Raw genomic sequence first — 20931 nt, forward strand, 5'->3', positions numbered from 1 at the left:
TGTTGCCTTTCTTCTTAATTATGTCTTTTACCTCCTCGTATGCCTCCATGAGGATTTATGCCTCCAACGGGGAAAAGTACGCCGCTCTAGTTGCCATGGTGAATCAGTGAATCTGTGATCGGTGGCGGGTCTATTTGAGTGAGCCGTGAGCGCGCACCTATCCAAGATTGGTTTAACCTGGCTTGATGAATCCGTGTCTGCTCATCCTGGCTTGGTCTTTGTGCAACCAATTAAGCCTGTATGCACTTGTTTTGGCTTCATTGAGCTCAGCTCAGTCATTTATCCTGGATGTCTTAATTCTACTTTTGTGCAACGGGCCTCTGATCATCAAAAATCTCAGATCAAACACACACACACAGACAGGTGCCACCCTCTTCCCTGTAAGACGCACTTTTTATTTTGCGTCCAAGACGGTTTAAAAAAAACGTTCTGGGGAAAAAGCTAAAGATTCTTACAGTCCTTACTTATCGAAATAAATAGACCGCTTTTCAGCTGGAGTCCATCAGCATCTACACTGATTTGAGGTCTCAACTTGGGAGCCCCAATCAACTCTGAGTTTTAGTAAAACGGAAACTGGAATTGGTGAGTGATTCCACCATGGGTGCTTCAGCATAAAAGAGTAGATTTCCCTAAAAGAGTAAGCACAGGCAGCGAGCATTAAAGATGCATTTCTGTCCGTGTGTTCCTGGATGCCGTCTTTTCCTGGCCTCGTCTCAGGGAGATCTGAGGGTTTTAGTGGGAGCCCTTCCGCCGGGCCATTCCCCACGGACCTCCCACTCCTCCAGCATGTTGTGTGTCATCGAGCTTCTGGATGATGAAGCGGGTCCCTCTCAGGGGGGACCCAGTGTGTCATTCGGGGCTCCGAGCAAGGATAAAATGTCGATAGCTGTATCGGAGAGTGGGCTATTGTCCTCTGTAGATGAAACTGAGCTTCCCCCCTCTGGGGTAGTCACTCACCCTGAGAGTCCTGTATGCCTCCCAGGAATCCCTGACCGAGGCACCCCTCGGCATGGACACGCTGGCACACATATGGCCCCAGGGCCTACGCAAATATGCATTTCCCCCAGTGAGCCTGCTTGTACAGACACTGTGCAATGTCATGGAGGACGATAAGCAGATCTTGATGGTTATGCCTTACTGGCCCACCCGAACCTGGTTCTCGGACCTGATGCTCCTCACAACAGCCCCTTCCTGGCGGATTCCTCTGCGGAAGGACCTTATTTCACAGGAACAGGGGACCATTTGGCACCCACATCCGGATCTCTGGAACCTCCACGCATGGCATCTGGACAGGACGTGGGGGACTTAAGTGTCCTACCACCAGCGGTGGTAGACACGACCACTCAAGCCAGAGCTCCCGAAAATGCCTGATCAGCTCTGTGCATTCCTTTCTGCAAGAGAGAGGTTGGAGCGGAGGCTGTCCTCCTCCACCTTGAAAGTGTATGTTGCCACCATCGCGGCACATCACGTTACAGTGTATGGTAGGTCACTGAGAAAGCACAACCTGATCATCAGGTTCCTGATCCTCCCAGGCCGTGCCTCATCCCCTCCGGGGATCTCTCTGTAGTCCTTTTGGGTCTGTAGAGGGCTCATCTTAAGCCGCTGGAGTCAGGATTAAGATCCTGTCTCTAAAGACAGTGCTCCTGTCCTGACTGCGCTCACTTCCATCAAGAGGGTGGGGGACCTGCAGGCAGAAAAATCATGCCTTGAGTTTGGGCCAGCCTTTTCTTACGTGATCCTGAGACCCTGGCCCGGATATATGCCCAAAATTCCTACCACTCCCTTTCGGGTCCAGGTGGTGAACGTGCAAGCGCTGCCCCTGGTCGAGGCAGACCCAGCCTTTGTGTCGCTATGTCCCGTCCTCAGAAAATACTGTAATTAGTTGTGAATTATTTGATTAAATATTTGTTATATAAAATTTAATTTGTATCAGTATACAGGCTTTTTATAGACAACATAAGAAGTCGGGGGAGGTCTTCTTTTTAAGCTTTGTTACAAGCTGTTCACACACTGGCAATAAAATGTGAATAATAAGAAAATTCTTCAATATAGCCCCTTTAATCTCACATTCTGTAAAGCAGCAAACTTTACAGAAACTAAGGTTTAAAAAGTGCTTACTAGTGTATGTCAGTGTTTTAGGAGTGCCCAGATGACAAGAATAAAAAAAGAGACAAAGAATACTCAGATGATAGAGTTGGTAATCCCATATGTCTTTACGTCTAGAGCAGTCCTCTAGCGCAAACGCTCACCAGCGCAAACGCTACACAGACACACCCTACTAGACAACGCATGACATCAAAGGAGGCGTCTTAAAAGGTAACTATATAGGTGCCCGTTACACAGTGCTTCTCACATAAAATCTGTAGAGCATCAACTAGAGTTCAATAATTACATCAGAGTATTGTGATAAAGAGCCTCTATCTTGTGTGTCCTGTGAAGCACTTGGCCTGCTCTCTCTTGCTTTGCTCTGTTGTTTATAGCTGTGAAAGGACAGGGCAGCTGTAGGGTGGGTAAGATCACAACAGGTCAAAACCACTTTAAGAGCTGACATATCTGTGCTGTTTCCCCTGTGCATTCTAATGCTCTAAGCCACGACTTCTCCTGAGGACTCATTTACATGCAGACACCACTGGAAACCAGACACAACAAAAAGGTGTGTGTTTGAAAGAAAGAGACAGGGAAAGAGAGATGAATAACCATACACACAGCTATGCAAACACTCGGATGGCATTTTCTTCAGAGCAAAAGGGGTGTCTGCCAGCATAAAATGTATAGTTGCAAAAGGTTTGAAAACTGTCAGATGCAAACTTCTTCTGAGGAAAAGTGGTGCCTGCCAGTATAAAATGTGCAGTTGCAAAAGGTTTGAAAACTGTCAGATCACTTAGAAAACAAATAGTGCTGCTCTCCTCAAAGGCCACACAATTTGAGGTATCATTCATGTCTAGCACAAACACTGCGGGGCAAGTTACATTCTGACATTTAATGGAACTCTAAGTATGCAATTGTATACGTGTACAGTATGAGGGTTTAAAAACAGAAAAGAAAAGCCTGTTTTTGTTAAAGCTTAAATAAAATTTAAGCTCTATCATGCAATGATGTTATCACAGAAAATAATGCCGGCTTGTCCATCAGATTTGTGTACAGTTTTAGAGTTTAAAAACAGTAATAAAAAGCTTGTATTTTTGTGGAAGTGCTTATAATTGAGATGCAAAAGTTGTATAAATTATAATTTTGAGGTGGAAAAACTAGCTAGACGAATAACCTTTTGGTTATGGCTACAATTCCATGTAAAATAGAGCATTAACATTTCTGGTATGCTTTTTCTTTCTGGTATGCTTGTGCGCATTGTGTGAAAATGACCTGGTTTAATGTTCATTACATGAATTAAAAGATGCACAAATAATCATTTCAAAACATAATTCCAACTTTTCCCTCAATTTCTGTAATGCAATTTTATGAAAGCCTGTACAATTAGGTAAATCAACAACATGCAACAGATGCTTAAAATAGTGGAAATTTTTCAATTTACATGAACTGAAGTGGAAATAACATTGCATTTGGACACGCATGGAGAGATCACACACATGCACGTCCCTTAATCAGAGTCCAGCCCACTTCCTGTCCCAGACGCTATCCAGAGAACCAGAGACAGAGCAGAAGAGCGCAGGGACACCATAAACACAGCCGGGGGAGGAGAAAGTGGAGGGAAAGAGGATGGAGAAGCAAAGGCAAGAAGAGAATATGCATGAAGGAGAACAATAGTTCAGAGGAAAAATAAAACGAAGAGAAGAATGGAATAATAAATGAGAAAGAAAGGCTTGCAAATAATTCACAGCACACAAGCCTGTGCATATGAGATGATCTTGTTAAAAGGGGAAAGAACTAGAATTATAGGACAACAGTGGACATTAATTATGGCTATGTAAACTGGCTGCTAATTACAGAATTACATCTAGCTTTTAAAGCAACTTGGGGCTTTTTTATAAATATGGAAAAGCCTAATGAAAATGTAAGTGGTGAGTTGAAGTGAGACAAGTTGTGTGCCAAAGTTTAAAGGGGCTATATGTAAGAATTATCATGTATAAAATCGCATTTTCATTGCCAGTGTGTGAAAAGCTTGTAACTTAAACTTAAAAAAGACCTTCCCTCGACATCCTAGGTTGGATATGAAAGCCTGTTGATTTGTGTGTGAAGAATGTGTCATGCAAAGAAAAGAGATTCATTCAAACTATAGTCTCACATAGCCAGATCTATATGTCATAACAATGTAATTTGTTGTCATGATGCCGGTTAATTGCAGAGCTTGTGCAAACATATCCACATCAAATACTTTCTTAACTTCTGTTTTCTCAGTCATTTTTGTTGTGTGTTTATTTTGTTATTGAGAGGAAAGCACAAAGCACACATAGGCCTGTCACGATAACTACTTTTTGTTTCGCGATACATCGTCCCAGAAATAATTGCGATAAACGATATTATTGTCATTTTAAGACTATTTTATGCCACTGAATATATAATCCTAATATAACAGCATAATAATGCAAGTAGACCTACACACTTTCAAATGCAACCTTTTAATTCTTTAGATCATGGAAATTAAGGGTAAAAAATATATTATCCAAAATAAAAAATTTAATAAATAGTAAATAAACATTTTCCCTTGTGAAACGGCTTTAACACTCGTCATTCTGCGTTGACATTTATATGTGCACCGGAACAGGGGATTGCGGCTTTGAAATCGAGTCCATTTGGGCTTATTCTTCCAAACTGTCAGTAGTTGTCAGGAAAACACTATAACGACTCGATTCACCTGTCGATAACCGCTCTGCCTCCGTCACAGAAAACATACAAGATGACAGCACAATCGAGTAAAATGTTGGTGACATTCATTATCATGTAAATATAATTGGCGATATATTGCGTCACAAAAAATAATTGAGGTCATGTACATATATTGTGCGATATATCGATATATTGATTATTGCGACAGGCCTAAGCACACATGGATGGCGTCTGGATGTTCATTAAGAGTAAATTGTTGCAAGGGTATTTCCAACTTCTTTTTACTTCCAAGCAAGGAACGGAAAATAACTTTGCCATTAGTATTTCGGGCATTGAATCACATTTAGTCCCTGTTACGTGTGCATATGTGCGAGCAAAAGCAATAAGTTGCTGGCTGAAATTCACAACACAGCAACTGCATGGTGTCGCTAATAACAAGGGTTTCTGAATTCTACATTAAGCCCTTTTAATGAAGTATAAAATAACCAATAACAGCCTAGAATATCTGAACACAATTAATTTGTTGTACCCTAATATTAATTCATTCCTCACATCTCTCTCAATCTGGCCTCCTGTCTTTATCATCATCACAAATGGAGTGATTGGTTGTCTTCAGTCATACTGAGAATTAATAATCCCATGCTGACAGACTGGGAAATGTGGCCTAGAATAAACTCATATTGTGTTAATCCATGTATGTAGTGGGAAAAAAATATTCCAAAATGTCCCTTGCTTGTGTACTCAGAATCAAAAATCAGGATGATTTTATTTATTACTGTGGTCTGTGTGAACTCACTTTTCACAGTGGCTGTCCTGGTGCAGTTATAAAGGATGGCGAGCTCTCCAAACACCTTTCCTGGTCCCATAGTGCACAGCTTCAATCCTTCTTTAGTCACTTCAACCTTTCCCTCTGAAATAAAAATAAAAAAACACACCACAACTATAAACAACACGAGACACTTCAAAACAACATTTGTACATACTGAAATTATTTAGATGCACATTTAATTGTGAGTTAAGTCTTAAAACCAGAACACACACACACACACACACACACACACGCACACACACACACACACACACGCACACACACACACACAAGAGAGAGAACAGACAGAAATGATTGGCTAGATATGAGATATGCTGTGCCGACTGGTGATGTTTTAAGATTCATGAAAGAGCACACATCACAGCCTTCAACACACCTTTAGTGAGACTGCACATTAAAATACACCTATTGCTCTCTCTCTTTCTCTCAGAGGTGTGAACTGTAGATGGGCTGATAGGATACATTACGAGCAGAATAACAGGAAGTCGAGCACCTTTTCTCACTTTTCAACAGCTGAGTTTCACTTTTCACACAGAAAGTTGATGAAACGGGTTAAAGAAGACCATGAGAGATGAGACCGACTGATGCAGGGAAAGATGGAAAAGGCGTGAAGGTCATATCAAGGTTTTAGAACGAAAAGACAGTGGGTGTAAAAGGACAAGACTAGAATGCCTAAAATAAAATGTCTGTATTTTTGATCAAATAGTGTAAGCATATATACACAAGGGAAGCAAATTAATCATTAAATCAAATGCTTTAAGATCACATTAAAATGAGAGGTTAGAACATGCAAATAACTTCTGTCAGAGTGTGAGATAAGATTCAAAACAGGCTAAGAATTGATTAAAAAGTGACCCACAACAAGCCAACATTAAATTATACTGTGACTATCTGGGTGATTAAGAAATTAAATATGAACAGTTTATCAAGATCGCACGACATAGTCAAATAGGACATTCATAAAGTCAAAGTTTTTAAGCTTAAATATCTACAGCATGTGCATTCATTAAATAGAACATTAATTCAATTACATCAATGTAGTGCAAATACAGACATTAATGAAATATAAACAAAAGGATAGAGAAGACTGAGCATGAAAAGGGATGAAGTTGTAAAGTTTAGCCCAGGGTTTGATCACACTGAAGAGTTGTAGTCATTTTAAGTGTCTCAAATGTTTATCCCAAAGCTTATACACACACACCACCACAACAGGAAGTAATAATGTCCAATAGTGTGACCTCCAGTTCCTCCTCTGACAGACACAGGAAGCTATGACCCTCAGGGTCAAGGACATTGTTGTGAACAACGGATGACATGTCCCAACACACTCTAATATGATTCTTTGGCAAAGAATGGAAAATCTCTTGTGATGCCACACAGCGACATGTTAATGCCTGGCACTGTAAGATGACAGGTAACCCTCCTTCTGGCTGGCTCATAATGTTTGCTCTGTCATGGTTATTAAGCACTATTGTTCAGAGCAGCTCAACTACTATTAATGCCCTACAGCCAAACATCTATTACCTATGATTCACAGAGATAAGAAGAGGAGGAAGAGAGAGAGAGAAGAGAGAGACAGAGATGTTCCCCTGACATGGGCTCTACTAAACAAACATTAATAACTCAGAGACAGATGCTAAGTGATCAAACAGACAGGAATGAAATAATGCATGAAATGAAATAAAGAGAGCGGACTGCAGATAAGGCCGCTGAAGACAGATATTAAATGATGGGAGATTGTCTTATGTTTACACTGCAGGCTGAAATGGACTCTGCATGCTGTACATCTGAGCAAAACAAAAACATTGAACAGGAAATGCAGAGCGGGACTTCATTTTGTCCATCGGGATTTGATTGGACTGTGCAAAGTGAAACATGTCGGCCTATGATATTATTGGTTTGTTTATATTGCGTTTCACTGCTCAATATATTTTTTTTATTGGCCATGAAACTCGTTTTGCAAAAACAGGCAGCTTATGACACCAACATTTTAGACAGCAGTAAAAATTCACAATCCTCTATTCCAATTTCGAATACCACAGCTAAAACTACTAGCCTAACTAATATACATTTAAAACATTATTAAAAGACAAGTAACAGTCGTTTTCAGGTACAGATATTAAATTAAATAATTAAAACGTAAAATAACACTGGCTAATCTTCTCAAACAGCATGCGAGTAACGAAGTTCCCTTTCGCATCTTCTTGCGCTTGAGTATTTCAATTGGCAAAGCTTAAACGTTTGTGACGATGCAGCACTGGCCCGTCAACTGTTCCAAACGTTGTTCACATTTGCTCACTTTCATGTTCTCACAACTTTGAATTCATTAAAATATTACTGGGCAACTGGCGATTGACACGGTTTCATATACTCGCCAACACAGATTTTTACTTGCATTTGGTGCTTGGCGAGTGTTCATTTTAGGCCCTATAAACACTAACGTTTCAGTTCCTTTGGGGTACGTTTTTTTTCTTTTCTTTTTTTTTTCCAAACGTGACAGTAAATGGATGCTGAAAATGTGCGTAATGTGCGTAAATTAGAAACACTAATTTACTGAAAAATGTATTTAAAACATCGAAAATATTTGATATTTATTTGTTCATTTATATTCATTTAATACTTTTAATTTTTTTTTAATACAGTAGAATTAAAAAAATAAGGTCTGATGACTGTCTGTTCTTTAGATGGATGCAAAATGGATTAAAAGTTAAGGAAAAAAAGTTGTAAAGAAAAATAAGCAAATGAAGAGAGAGAGAGAGAGAGAGAGAGAGAGAGAGAGAGAGAGAGAGAGAGAGAGAGAGAGAGAGAGAGAGAGAGAGAGAGAGAGAGAGAGAGAGAGAGAGAGAGAGAGAGAGAGAGAGAGAGAGAGAGAGAGAGAGAGAGAGAGAGAGAGAGAGAGGAGAGAGAGAGAGAGAGAGAGAGAGAGAGAGAGAGAGAGAGAGAGAGAGAGAGAGAGAGAGAGAGAGAGAGAGAGAGAGAGAGAGAGAGATATGGACAAGAAACAAGTGCACACCTGTAGACTGTTCATTAAATTGGGTGACCAAATCACAAGACGGCATCTGTCATATTGAGTGAGCAGAATAAAAAGAAGCCAAGAACAGGCAGCATAGCACCTGATAAGACTAAATGCAACAGAAGTTCTTGTGATTACAATGTCTCATAAAAAATACCAAGTGTCACAATATTTACTGATAGATATAGAATAAAAAAGGAAGTGATGGTTAATTTACAACCCAGTCTGTCAGTGACAGATAATGATTATTTGTAGCACCACCTCTGCACTCACTCACTCTCTCCCCGCAACCTTTCATGCTGGTTAACCATGGTTCTGATGGTTATAAAGTGAATGAAAACTAACAACACTGTGAGAACAGAACATTTATCCATCAGTTGATTCTATTCAAGTTTTCTTTTTTTACCTGAATAAATCCATTCAGCATGAAGTGATTTGGAGGTTTGGAATGAGTCATTGTTGGAAAAACTGGTTACAGATTGAGGCCCCCTTGGATTTAGAGGACTATGGGCCCTATGGTCAATCTCTGCCTGCACATTTGTCATCATTAATGTCAGTCTGAAATCAAAATGGTCATATTGTGCTCAATTCATCAGTGCATGTTATTCTATTTGTATATACCTTGCTCAGTCTCTAAAAAGGGTTTTATTTTCTGATGTAACATTACCTAGCTAGGTACCTCTTACCTAGCCCCTATAGCCAACCAGCTGTGTAACGCCTACTTTATTTCCAACTCCAAAATCCCACCCTACAATTTTTTCCTCAATAAATATCCCGTTTCACAAGTCAGACTACAGAAAGTAAAATATATAGGATACAACAGCCATTTTAAAATCACACTGGATATTAAACCCTAAACTAAATTGTCAGAAATTTTAGCATCACAGAACAAGGGTTTTCAACCGGGGGTCCCCAAATTATTGTTTGATCACAAATAATGGGTTACATTTTACAGCGGTGAACAATGTGGCCAATCACACATGTTTGTTGATCTCTTGAATGCAATGGCCAAACAGGTGTTTAAGTTAAAATCCAGTCACCACTCAAAATGCCAGAGTTTTTGAGTGCGGAGTTCTGCTCGCATTCGCGTAACCTCAAATTAATAAACAAAGACACAATGCAAGTAAGAGATTAATTATGCAATGTAGACAACTTTACTGATTTTAATGGAACGCTGTGAGATCACGAACTGAGATGAGTGACAGCTTAATTGTGATTGTAAAGTGAGCACTCTCTCATGCTTTTGAGGCTATATAGCTATAATCCATTGCATAAAAGTATTGTTTTTCATGCTGCTAAGAGGAACAACGGCCACGCTGCAAAGTTTTGGAAGTGACATCTCATTTGTGTTTCACTCTCGAAATTGCATTTGACACAGTGATAACTAGCCCGGAACAAAAATATGGCATGTCAAAAAAGATAAGTGTAATGTAAATGCAGAATCATAGATTACTAGAAAAAGTGATTTGTATCAATATATTTTTTAAATTCCATGCAAATTAATTGTAAAAGTAATGTCTCACTGTACATCGCTATTGTTGTTATGGTGGAGCTGTTGCTTACACATTACATCTGCACTTTACTGAAGAACCCTCACTAATTCCAGATGTCCATCTCACCGTACAATTAAAATCTAAAGTTTTAGTAAATTTGAAGCTAAAGTTCAGGTAAATGTTTAATTATCCATCTGATCAGTAAAATTTAATTTACAACAACTGTACACAACTAATAAATTAAAACAACTAATAAATTGTGATGTTTGTTATGATGCATAAATGTCAATTTTAACAATGACAAGTAATATACAGAGAGTGATGCATTTGTAGCAACAATAATGTTCATAGTTCTGATCTACTCTCTTAATATAAAATATGGTGATATCGAAGCATTTACATTTAATATGTAGCTCTATTTGACACATTTTGTATTGGGGGTCCCTGCTCCATGTCTATATCACTTAAGGGGTTCTTGCCCTGAAAACTGTTGAAGACCCCTGTAATAAAAGACAATGTTACTATCGGATAGTTTTAATCGTAGGAGAAAACTAGTGAATTGTAAGCCCTTTCCATATTCCAAGTTTAAATTTAGATACTGAGTCTTAGACACAAACACGAGTCATCCACACTGTGAGTTACCGGTCTTTACAGTCCAATTACAGATCAAACGGCTTATGAAAAAGTATGCAAATTAGGCCTCAAAAGTTATTGAAGATGCAAAAGCATGTTCATATACATTTCCGATGCAGAGTGCAAGTGCGAACGGCTGTGCAATTATTTGTTCATTAAATAATAGCTGCCTCAGGATATGGTGAATGTGATTACACCATTGTTGTTGATCCTGGAACAACATTCTAGTCAACCAATCAGATTTGAGGGACGAGTTTACAGTTTATGTCAAGTTTAGGCTTACAACCAGGGTTGTTCACCTGTTATTTCCCACTGATTTTAGGGATAAGTTATGAGTAAGATTAGGTTTAGGGGTATAGGGATAGGGTTAGGGTTAGGACTACACTCTCAGAAAAAAAGGTACAGTGCTGTCACTGGGGTGGTACCCTAAGGTACAAAAGTGAAAAGGTACATCTTTGTACCTTACTCACCCCTAAATGGTACATATTAGTACCTTAAAAGGTACATATCAGTACTTTAAGAGTGCATATTAGTACCTTAAAGGTACATATTAGTACCTTTTTGGTTTTGTACCTTAGGGTACCGCCCCAGTGACAGCACTGTACCTTTTCTTCTGACAGTGTAGATCCCAGAACATCCCTGTCCAAAATTATCAAAATATGTTGATCCAGGGACATGTCTGACTTGGCAAAACAGGTGACCCACAGGATATATGGATTTGTGCTTACAAAACCATGTGTAATACATGTTCATTTTGTTGCGTGTAAATGGTGTATTGCAAGACTTTTTTAAAAATATTTTTCAATAGGCCTCATTCATGAAACTCGCAAATATACAAGCAAATTCTGAGTAATTTGCGCGCAAAATGGACCTTTTACGAAAACTCTCAAAAGATTCACAAACGCTTCGTACACCACAGATTCAGTAGTAAAATGTGTGTATATTAAAGGGGCTATATGCGTTTTTCTGAAATTTAAACTTGCGACTGACACCTGTGGCCAAAAAACAGAACTGCTCTTATTTTCTGCTCGCTCTCGCAGCGGTGGTGACGTCACATCCGCAGACAGCGCGGGAAAAATCCGACCCGACAGAAAATAGGAAAAATAGGATACAGGCTTATAGGTGCACCCACTGTGAGCGGACAAGCTGTCAGTATGCTCATCAGGAGATGTTTGAGTCATAAATGGTCAAATAAAAAGGCTATTGTTACGCTGATTTTGGGGAAAATGTTGCATATAGCCCCTTTAATGAATTCCAAACATTCGTAAATAGGGTGCGCGTACACCCTCATTCATAATTAGCATAATCCCCGCCCATGAGTTACAACTGCAAATGACGTGGCCAGGAACGCTGTGGAATCTTCTGGAATTCTTTCTCAGGTTTGGCTCCAGTATTTTGCATAAAAGCTAAAGAGACTAATTGGCCATATGCCTAGCAATAAATATTAAATTATCGTGTGTCCACCAAAGCATTTTTAGCCAGCTAAAAAACACCTGGTGCTCTTCTGAAAATGGCCAGCTGTTGTCGCTTGAAAGCGCTTTGCAAGGGCGCTTTGAGATACTTTGGTTGCTATGATACAGAATATCCATGGCGGTAATGTGTTAATAGGATCTCATTTTGAAGAATATTACAGAATATGCAGTAAAAAACCGTTTTAACTTCATTATTGTTGTTCAGTCGGTGTACAAGTGGGATGATTTGTCGGTATAGTTTTTGTCCCGCCCCTCCTCCGCTGTGATTGGACGGCCTGGTAAAAAGTGAAAGTGACGAGCGCTGCCTATTACCCAACATTAACAGTGTAAAAAATGTTTTAAAAAAGACTGGGCAAATCAACTCTTGAAATATTAGTATGATACATAGTGCATCAAAATGCAATGTCATCAGTTTGCCTAAATTAGAACATAGAACGTTCAAATGTTTTACGCACCATTTACACGTGGTAGGGAGCAGGTGCAAATTTCTTTCGTACCAACTAACATTTTGAAAATACGAACATTTTCGTGTCTCCGAAAACTTACGTCAGAGCGGCTTTACGATCATTCAATGAGAGCAAAATCTGAAATCAAAAGCCATTGCGGTGTTGTCGTCGATCTCCCCTCTTCCCTCTCTTGAAAATGCTACAAAATTGGCCGGCCACTTTTGTAGCATTTTTCAAAACTGTGGTGAAAACTAACTGGTGCTGAAACATATGAGTCAACCACTATTTCAGAGATTGGAAAACGAATGACATTTTGATCAAAACATTTTTTATAGAAGATAATGTGCCCTGATTAGTCATGCATGGGGTCAATTTTGATTTCATGTCTTTAAATAGTAACACTTATTCTCTTTCCATATGGAGGGTTTCTGTGGTCGGCTTCTCCTCATGGATGCTGGTAAATTACTTTTGGGTAGTATGAAATCATGCATCAGATACACAAGCTGCAATATTAAAGCTGACATTATCTACAGTCCTTTAAGCATGTCTTTATTAATTCAGATTGGGGCTAATTAGCATGGCAACTTCAGCACACAGGCTAATATGACATTCAAGGCACAATAATAGCATGCAGGGCATCATTTCCTGTCTAGGCCCTACTATCGCAAGGCCGAACTAATTATCACAGCTGAAACGTCCCTCTTGTGTGACTGAGAACTTAAATACTCTATCCACCCCCTGATATATCTCATCAACAAAAGCTTAATTTGAACCAAAAATACAGGACTCGCTTAATGTGATTTTGGGCTTCAAATGGAAATGCTGGTCAGTTTAACTCAGATTACTATTATTGATCCTCTAACCTCCATCACTGACCTTTTACTCTAGAATGAAGACCTTGGTTTTGATGATGATCTGAATGGAGGATCATTGAATAGGAGTCATTTGGCATCTCAAGCACTTTACTGCTTCACTTTCCTGTCTGAATTGTCCATTTTAGCCTGTCTCACATGTAAATAATTCAATCTGAATGACAGAACCCCTGCTATGAAAATTTGGTTTCTCTTTCTAATAGAAAATCTCAAAGGAATATCCCCCATTCTCCCTCTCTCCCCCATCTCCATTCTCTCAAAACCTTTTGCTATTCCTGATCAGCTGCTGTTTTCTATGGCAGTAACTTAATGTGGGAGAGCTAATGCTGAGATAATAGATTAAATGGATTCAAATAGGTTTTGTCTACGTTTTATACTATTTGTTGTAGGGCTGTAACGATTTGACCAAAAATAAAAACCTTGATTAATTAAACATTTGACCTCGATTACGATTAATGAACGATTATTTTGCTTTTTTTTTTCCTTCATTTTTTGCCCTCGTAAGGTTTTTGAGTAAGTTCCTGATAAGGTTTGTACTGTAAATATTTTCTATTAAAAAGGTGCATTTCTTTGTGATTTTAAAACACTTGAAGGAAACGGTTCACTTTCAGCAGTTATTGTCTATGGGGCTGATTTCTGTTTGTTGTACATCAAATACAGATAAATTGACACAGTAGGCCTACATTACATTTATTTGAATGCATTAATGAGAGTGATGGTGTGTGTGAATTACTCATACCGTCTCTATTCATTATGAAGCTGTGGTTTGTACTTACTTCAAAAAGGTATTAAAATATATGCTATAACGGTTGAGTTTCTAAGCTACTTTAGTGACTTTACTTTAGTCACAGGACAGCGTTGACACTGCGTTTCTGCGCGCGATCTTCACGTGATGTGCGAGCTTCTGTCTGAGTGTTCGTTTGTCACAATATATCAGGCATTAGTTCAACATTATACACATCTGATGGTCTAAACTCACTTTAATGTTCAAACTGGCAGGGCTTAAAACACATACAAATGACAAAGCTTTGTGAGGACGCAGGTGAAAGAGGTCTGCCTTCAGGGCGCGCGCGCGTTGTCAGAGACGCGACACGGCTCGGCTCTCTGTGTCACAGAAAGAAGCTGAGCACTGAACGGATATGTATTGTTGTTTTTGAATAGTGCACAATCGCTTTAAATGTTGAAACTGGCAAGCCTTTAAATGCATTTACTTGACAGACTTTAGGAGCACAAAAGTGAAAGCGATCTGGCTTCGCGGCTTGTGCGCGGCGTCTGTGTGTGTGTGTGTGTGTCGGTGGCAGCGCGTATAGGCTATAAGAACGGCGATTAACTGACCTGTATACTATAAACTGTGTAAAACATGCAGTTACTATAGTGATTCTGGGCATCTATAAACAAAGATAACTGCTCCTGCATCTCTCTGTGTGCCTGCAAACTGCACTTGATGTGACTGACGGGACATCCGTTAACCGAAATAACCGACATGGGAAAAATACTTCGGTTAGAGGTTCTGAATGTCGGTTTCGGTTATTTTTCGATTAGTCGTACAGCCCTAATTTGTTGTATTACAGAGAAAAACATATTGTAATGTGTTCTGGGAGTACATGCAGACGATATCCACTCTGACACTCTTTCTAATTGGCTTGTGCCAGAATATGGTGTGTTGGGCAAGTGCCCAATTTGTACCACAAAAGCATCGAATCTCTGGAGCATGACTAACGAAATCCTTTAATTCAAACCAAGTGTTCTTCCTTTCCCTACAGAACGCAAAGAGGAAAGACTGAGAAAATCCAGTGATCCTAAGAAAACACAAAAGCTTTTCGGTCTCATTAAACCACAGAAATTGAAAGATGTATTGAGAGATGTAATGACATCAGAGACAGGTGGCTGACACAATCCTAACCTGCCTTTGCAGATCAAATAACACTGATGCTTCAAAAAAAGTGCACAAAAATTAATTAGTGAGACCATGTTCGCGATGACAAAAATAGAAGAAAATCACATGGACAGAAAAGTAGGCTTATATTCTCAGTCAGATCCCAGTCAGGGTCTGTTGTACTTGCAATAAGTGTTTACATACAGTATTTTGACTATGGACCAGGGATGGAAATTAGCACCCGCCACCAGCCAAATGCGGGTGATTTTGTGTTGTTGCGGGTAAACTCGCTTCACCTACCGGCCACCGTGGCGGGTAAATAAAAATAGCATAGCCTACTGTTAGAGGAGGCACACCTTCAAAAAAAATGTGGCGTTACAAATCAAATTCCCAATAAGTAGTAGAGAAGTTAATTTGCGCGTGGTTGCGTTTTAGCGGCTTTGTTGCCATAGCGGCGGAGTCTCGAGAACATGAGCTGTAAACTTACGCGTTTTTTTAAAAACATATCGAGCTCGCGTCGCATCCTGAATAGAAAAAAGGTATCAATGGGTCTGTCCAGTAACTCGTGATGAACCTCAGGCGAACTGCACACTTTGCAGTGAAGCATTTCAGTAGCTCAGACTGTCTGACTTAAAGCAGCAGCGCTGACAGACCGGTCTATGTGAAAGACACATCCGTGCTTCTAAAGGTATAGGCCTAATGTTTTTTTAAATGGATAATATATTTATATAATATTAATTCCATACATTATCAGAGCTTGGCAGACAGAATTATTATATATATTTTAGACTTGTTAAAATTAATAGATTATAGCCTAATTAATGTTATTATTAATGTATAATTTTAATCATACATAATAAATAATCCTGCCATATAAAGTTTGACATTTATTAAAATAATATTTAGATAAAAGTGGGACAAATAATTGCATAATAATATAGTCATAATTTAAGTAAATTAATAAAAAAATAGAATTGTCAGAATTGTCAAAAAAGTGATTAGTGGTTCAGAATGACTGCTTAAAGGGACAGTTCACTCAAAAATGAAAATTATGTCATTATTTTACTCACCCTCAAGTTGTTCCAAACATGTATACATTTCGTTGTTATGTTGAACACACAGGAAGATTACTATGGAAGTCAATGGTGCCCCCAAAGCAGCCTGGGTACAAACTTTCTGCAAAATATCTTCTTTTGTGTTCAGCAGAACATAGAAAATTATACAGGTTTCTCATGAGGGAGAGTAAATTATGACAGAATGTTTTAGTTTTGGGTGAACTATCCCTTTAAAGTGCACCAAATAGGCCACTAAAGAGTTCTTTTTGAATAAATTAAATTATCAAATGTAAAATAATATAACATTTTATATTGTCGTGAATGGGTGTCCCTTATTTTGCCACACTGAAGGTGGCAACCCTAGTGTGTCGTCAACACGCTTCAGAAGATGCCAAAACTAATAGTTTCATTGTTGGGACTAAAAACCTAAAACTGGAAGCCATAAAAGACCACGAATCATCCAAATGCCACATCCATTAATCTGCCCTACTCATTTAATGAAATGTATATCAGTTCATGGTTTGTGTGTGTATAAGAGAGGAAGAGAAAATGTCAGTATTTAATTGAGACTTGAGATTAAATAAACTGCTTAAGTATTGTAGAGCTTGTAGTATTAATTACTAACCGGTTAAAAACAAGAAAGTGGCTGGTAAAAACATTGAGTGGCTGGTAGATTTTGAAATCCACCAGCCACAGTGGCCGGTGGACAAAAAAGTTAATTTCCATCCCTGCTATGGACATACTCTCACTTTAAACATTGCTTAAATGATGAGGATTGCATTCTAACTAAGGGCGTACTACTCACACGGTTGCCTTGTACCGAGCCTGAGCGCAATTGTACCCCCTCCTCACTCCCCCGCTGGCCTGCACTTACTGTTCCATACGATTAACTTTGTTTTGAAGAAAAGAGCTTTTAGTTAATAAACTCTATAATAGATTTATGACTTATGCAGCGCAACAATTTTCACTTTAATTGCACTGTACGTATCTAGACTAGCTGACTTTGATGGAGGAATATGCAGCTTACTTGCAAACTACAAATCATGTTCATCATTCATGTCCGTTATGAACCTAAATATACTAGAATTATTAGAAAAGTGTACTATCCAAGTAGTAATAGATGTTTGTTGTCGTAATGATGACAGTAGCGCACACTAGAGTAAAAGCTGTTTATGGCATGGTTAGCGATCAGATTACATGCGTACTGCGCCGAAGCCCAATCGATCAGGACCTCGACCCCACCTCTTCAAGAGGGCCAGGGCACGGGGCACCATAAGAAGCGATCACACTAGGCAAACAAACCAGACTTCGGGGTTCAAACATCCTCCAGCGTGCTTCAGGTCACCTAGGCCCTGTTTATACCTTGTAGTAAGATACACTTTGGTCGATTGGATCACGACTGGGGTCCGTTCTTCGTACCTTGCTTAATACATCTGAGATGATTTGACAGATCCCAGATCTTCTAATCGTGATAACTGATCTATGGCTAATTTGGTTCTTCAAACGAATTTGCGGATTGGATTAAAATATCTGGATTAAGTGGTCTAACATTACTGTGCGTTCCTGTGTTCCCTGAAGAGGGCAGATGCATCGATACTCAACCACGAGCAGTAATGCAGCGACTGGCTGGCGGCAAGACAGCAACGTAATAAAAAAAAGAAATAATAATAAAAAAAAATTAGTTTCTGGACCTTCATAAGAAGACCAGCCAACAGCCAAACGACCAAACCAACATAAAAGTTATAATAGATAAATGAAATGTGTGTTTTTTTTAAAAACATGATCCCCTATTATTTATATTCATGATTTTATAGTATTTGTACACCCTTTACATTTTTATTTCTGTGTTCTAATTAGCAATTCATTTTATTTTAATTCAATTTGAAGCAATCCACTCCCATAATATCCATCATTACTAAAATGAATGCACGGCTCAGAGTAACTGTACAGCATGTGTGTAAGACTCCAATAAAATTATAAAGTAATTATTCTATCAAAAATAAATCTCTTAATCAAGTGGCTGTGTCTATAGTATTATACACAGCATTATAATATTATTATGGGGGGGGAGATACATCATAGTATCACAATATTTTGTGTGGGGATATTGTATCGATACAAGGACAGCAAGTATCAATATTTTCAGGAACTGAATTTCAGCTCGTATTGTGCCAATTTTTTTTACCACAAGCTCTGCGCTTATAACGCAGGAAATAATAATAATACTAATTTTAAATATTTCTTTCAGACTGTAAATCAAAAACATCACATGACTCGCTCACACAAATGTGAACAGTGAGCTGTGTGTGCAGGAAGTGTTTTCTCACATATTTATGACCGTAGACTGCTCTGTCCATGTTTATACGTTAGTTACACATGTTGATTTGACACGCAAGTGCAAGCCAGCTGTAGCCTGGCTCCACCCTCCTACATACTTCCGCTCAATTTTCCTTTAGTACTCCGTCTGGGATTGCGGTATATTCTCTGGTTTTCTCCGGTCAAATTTTAACTGGTCCAATCAGCGAACAGAGGGAGTGGCTGAGAACGATGACGTTGATGTTAGTTAGTTTGAGATGACATATGTCATGACCAAACGTTAGCAATTGGTTATGGCAGATCCAGAGTGGCTCTGGGCAGATCCAATAGTTTTAAACTTCAACAGAGTACCCGCCTTTAAGGAAGTTAACGCTTGTCAATGGAGAGTGGCCAAACTCTCTGTACAAATGAAATGTCCGAGAGTCTGGTAGGACCAGGCTAAGCCAGCTGTGCACTGCAACAGAACTTTCGCTTGCAATTACAATCAAAGAAGCTTTGCTTCAATTCAAACCAAGATATTATGCCATATCTACACTGTCAGCGCACTCGTCAACACAATAGGCTTGCTGCTATAGTCAGTGCTGCCGGTGTTCAACACTGGTAACATCACTTGCCTACTGCGGCACAGCCACCACCATAGTTTTGATTTTTTATAGTAGTTCAGTTAGAGAAAAGACACTACAATAAAAAAAAAATGTACGTGCAGCGTAAGCCGAACGAGAGTCACAGCACAGACCAGCAGCAGGAATCAGATTTCATTCATCACAAAGGTGAGGAGCTGAATGACAAGACTGTCATTGTACTTTGTTTTGTTTTTGTGTTTTTCATTATGAATATTAAAATTATTCATAATGCAGTATTAATATGTTATAGCAATACTCAGCATAAATCAATTTTTTTTACAAATCGCAATATGGTACCATGGGGCCTCTGGCGATTCCCACCCCTATTGTCCACTATCGTCAACTTCCAGAGGCAGTCGACAACGCATTTTACCGGATTGCTTTCATAGTGTAAATACTCATGTGGTCAATGTGTTTCTCCAACTCCTGACCTAATGCAGAAACATTATCGGAATCGCACTAGCCAGAGAGGATTTAAACTTTAGCTGGAGACCCAAGGATGGTTTGAATACGAAAAACATACCAAACTATTTTCTCTCACCATTCCTGATTTCTAACACGTACTCACCATGTTCGGTGTTGTCTTGCAGTTGTCACAGCAGAAAGCTACTGCTCTCTGTAAATATTTCTGTTTTCTCCGGTCGTGTTAATATGTAAATTGTGTGAGCTTATTTCGTCCATTAGATCGAAAGAGCTGAAAATGTCCATACATTTACCCACCCATAGACCCTCCCCTCAAAGAAATCAGGACAGCAGTGGTTGAAAGTGGACAAAAGAGACGGATTAAAACATCAGGTGTAAATGTGAATCCTTTGTCTACTTGTGATCTGATTGACCAAAACGCATCTTAATACCAAGTGTAAATAGGGCCCTAGTGTGAGTATACGTCTCTCCTTCACTGCACTGCCTACAAGCACTAACTAATCATTGTTGTGTAAACAAAAATGAATCATTACTGAACCTGCATTTATGTATTTATGTATGTTAGAAGACCATTTGTGTATTTTATTGTAAAATATTTAGTAAATCATTAATGTAGTTCTAGTTCCCCAGATTCCTAATTTAAAAACAACTAAAAAAGAGACACTAAAAAATAAAAATAAAAGTCAGGCCAATCTACTCTACATATCAGTAGAAGTTTTAATATTGGAGAGGTCAAAAGCTAACAGGTCTCAGAGGATTTGGTTGCTCTGACTGGATCAATTTAACAGGCACCCAATCAATACATATCTAATCATAGGTTCAATATTCGTGATCCACTCAGTGGATCTACAGCAGAAACCCAAATGTGACGGAGTTTGACATCTGGCACTATAGACACTTTTTGGACAGGTTTTTTTTTTTCACCCAGAAAATTGACATTTTGATTCAATTTTGGGCTGTTCCTTACACAAAAACATCATACGGCTTTAGATGTGAGCTGTGACGGTATGAGATTTTTTCTTACCGTGGTAAAGAAGCAACTAATCTCACGGTTTGGGAGTTAACCTCACTTTCCCGACCCCCATTTTTTGGTCTTCA

At 39.0% G+C, this 20931-nt stretch overlaps 1 protein-coding gene across 3 annotated transcripts in view; it reads right to left on the reverse strand.

The window, feature by feature from the left end:
• The window catches only part of prkg1a (protein kinase cGMP-dependent 1a), a 128719-nt gene that overhangs the window by 83731 nt on the left and 24057 nt on the right, over positions 1-20931 (reverse strand). For all 3 annotated transcript variants that reach the window (XM_079843715.1, XM_079843714.1, XM_079843716.1), the window contains exon 3: positions 5579-5692. In XM_079843715.1, coding sequence (XP_079699841.1) covers positions 5579-5692 — 114 coding nt within the window. The remainder of the gene's footprint in view (positions 1-5578; positions 5693-20931) is intronic.

Source organism: Gobio gobio (assembly GCF_949357685.1).
Source record: "Gobio gobio genome assembly, chromosome: 18".
NCBI classification, from domain to species: domain Eukaryota; kingdom Metazoa; phylum Chordata; class Actinopteri; order Cypriniformes; family Gobionidae; genus Gobio; species Gobio gobio.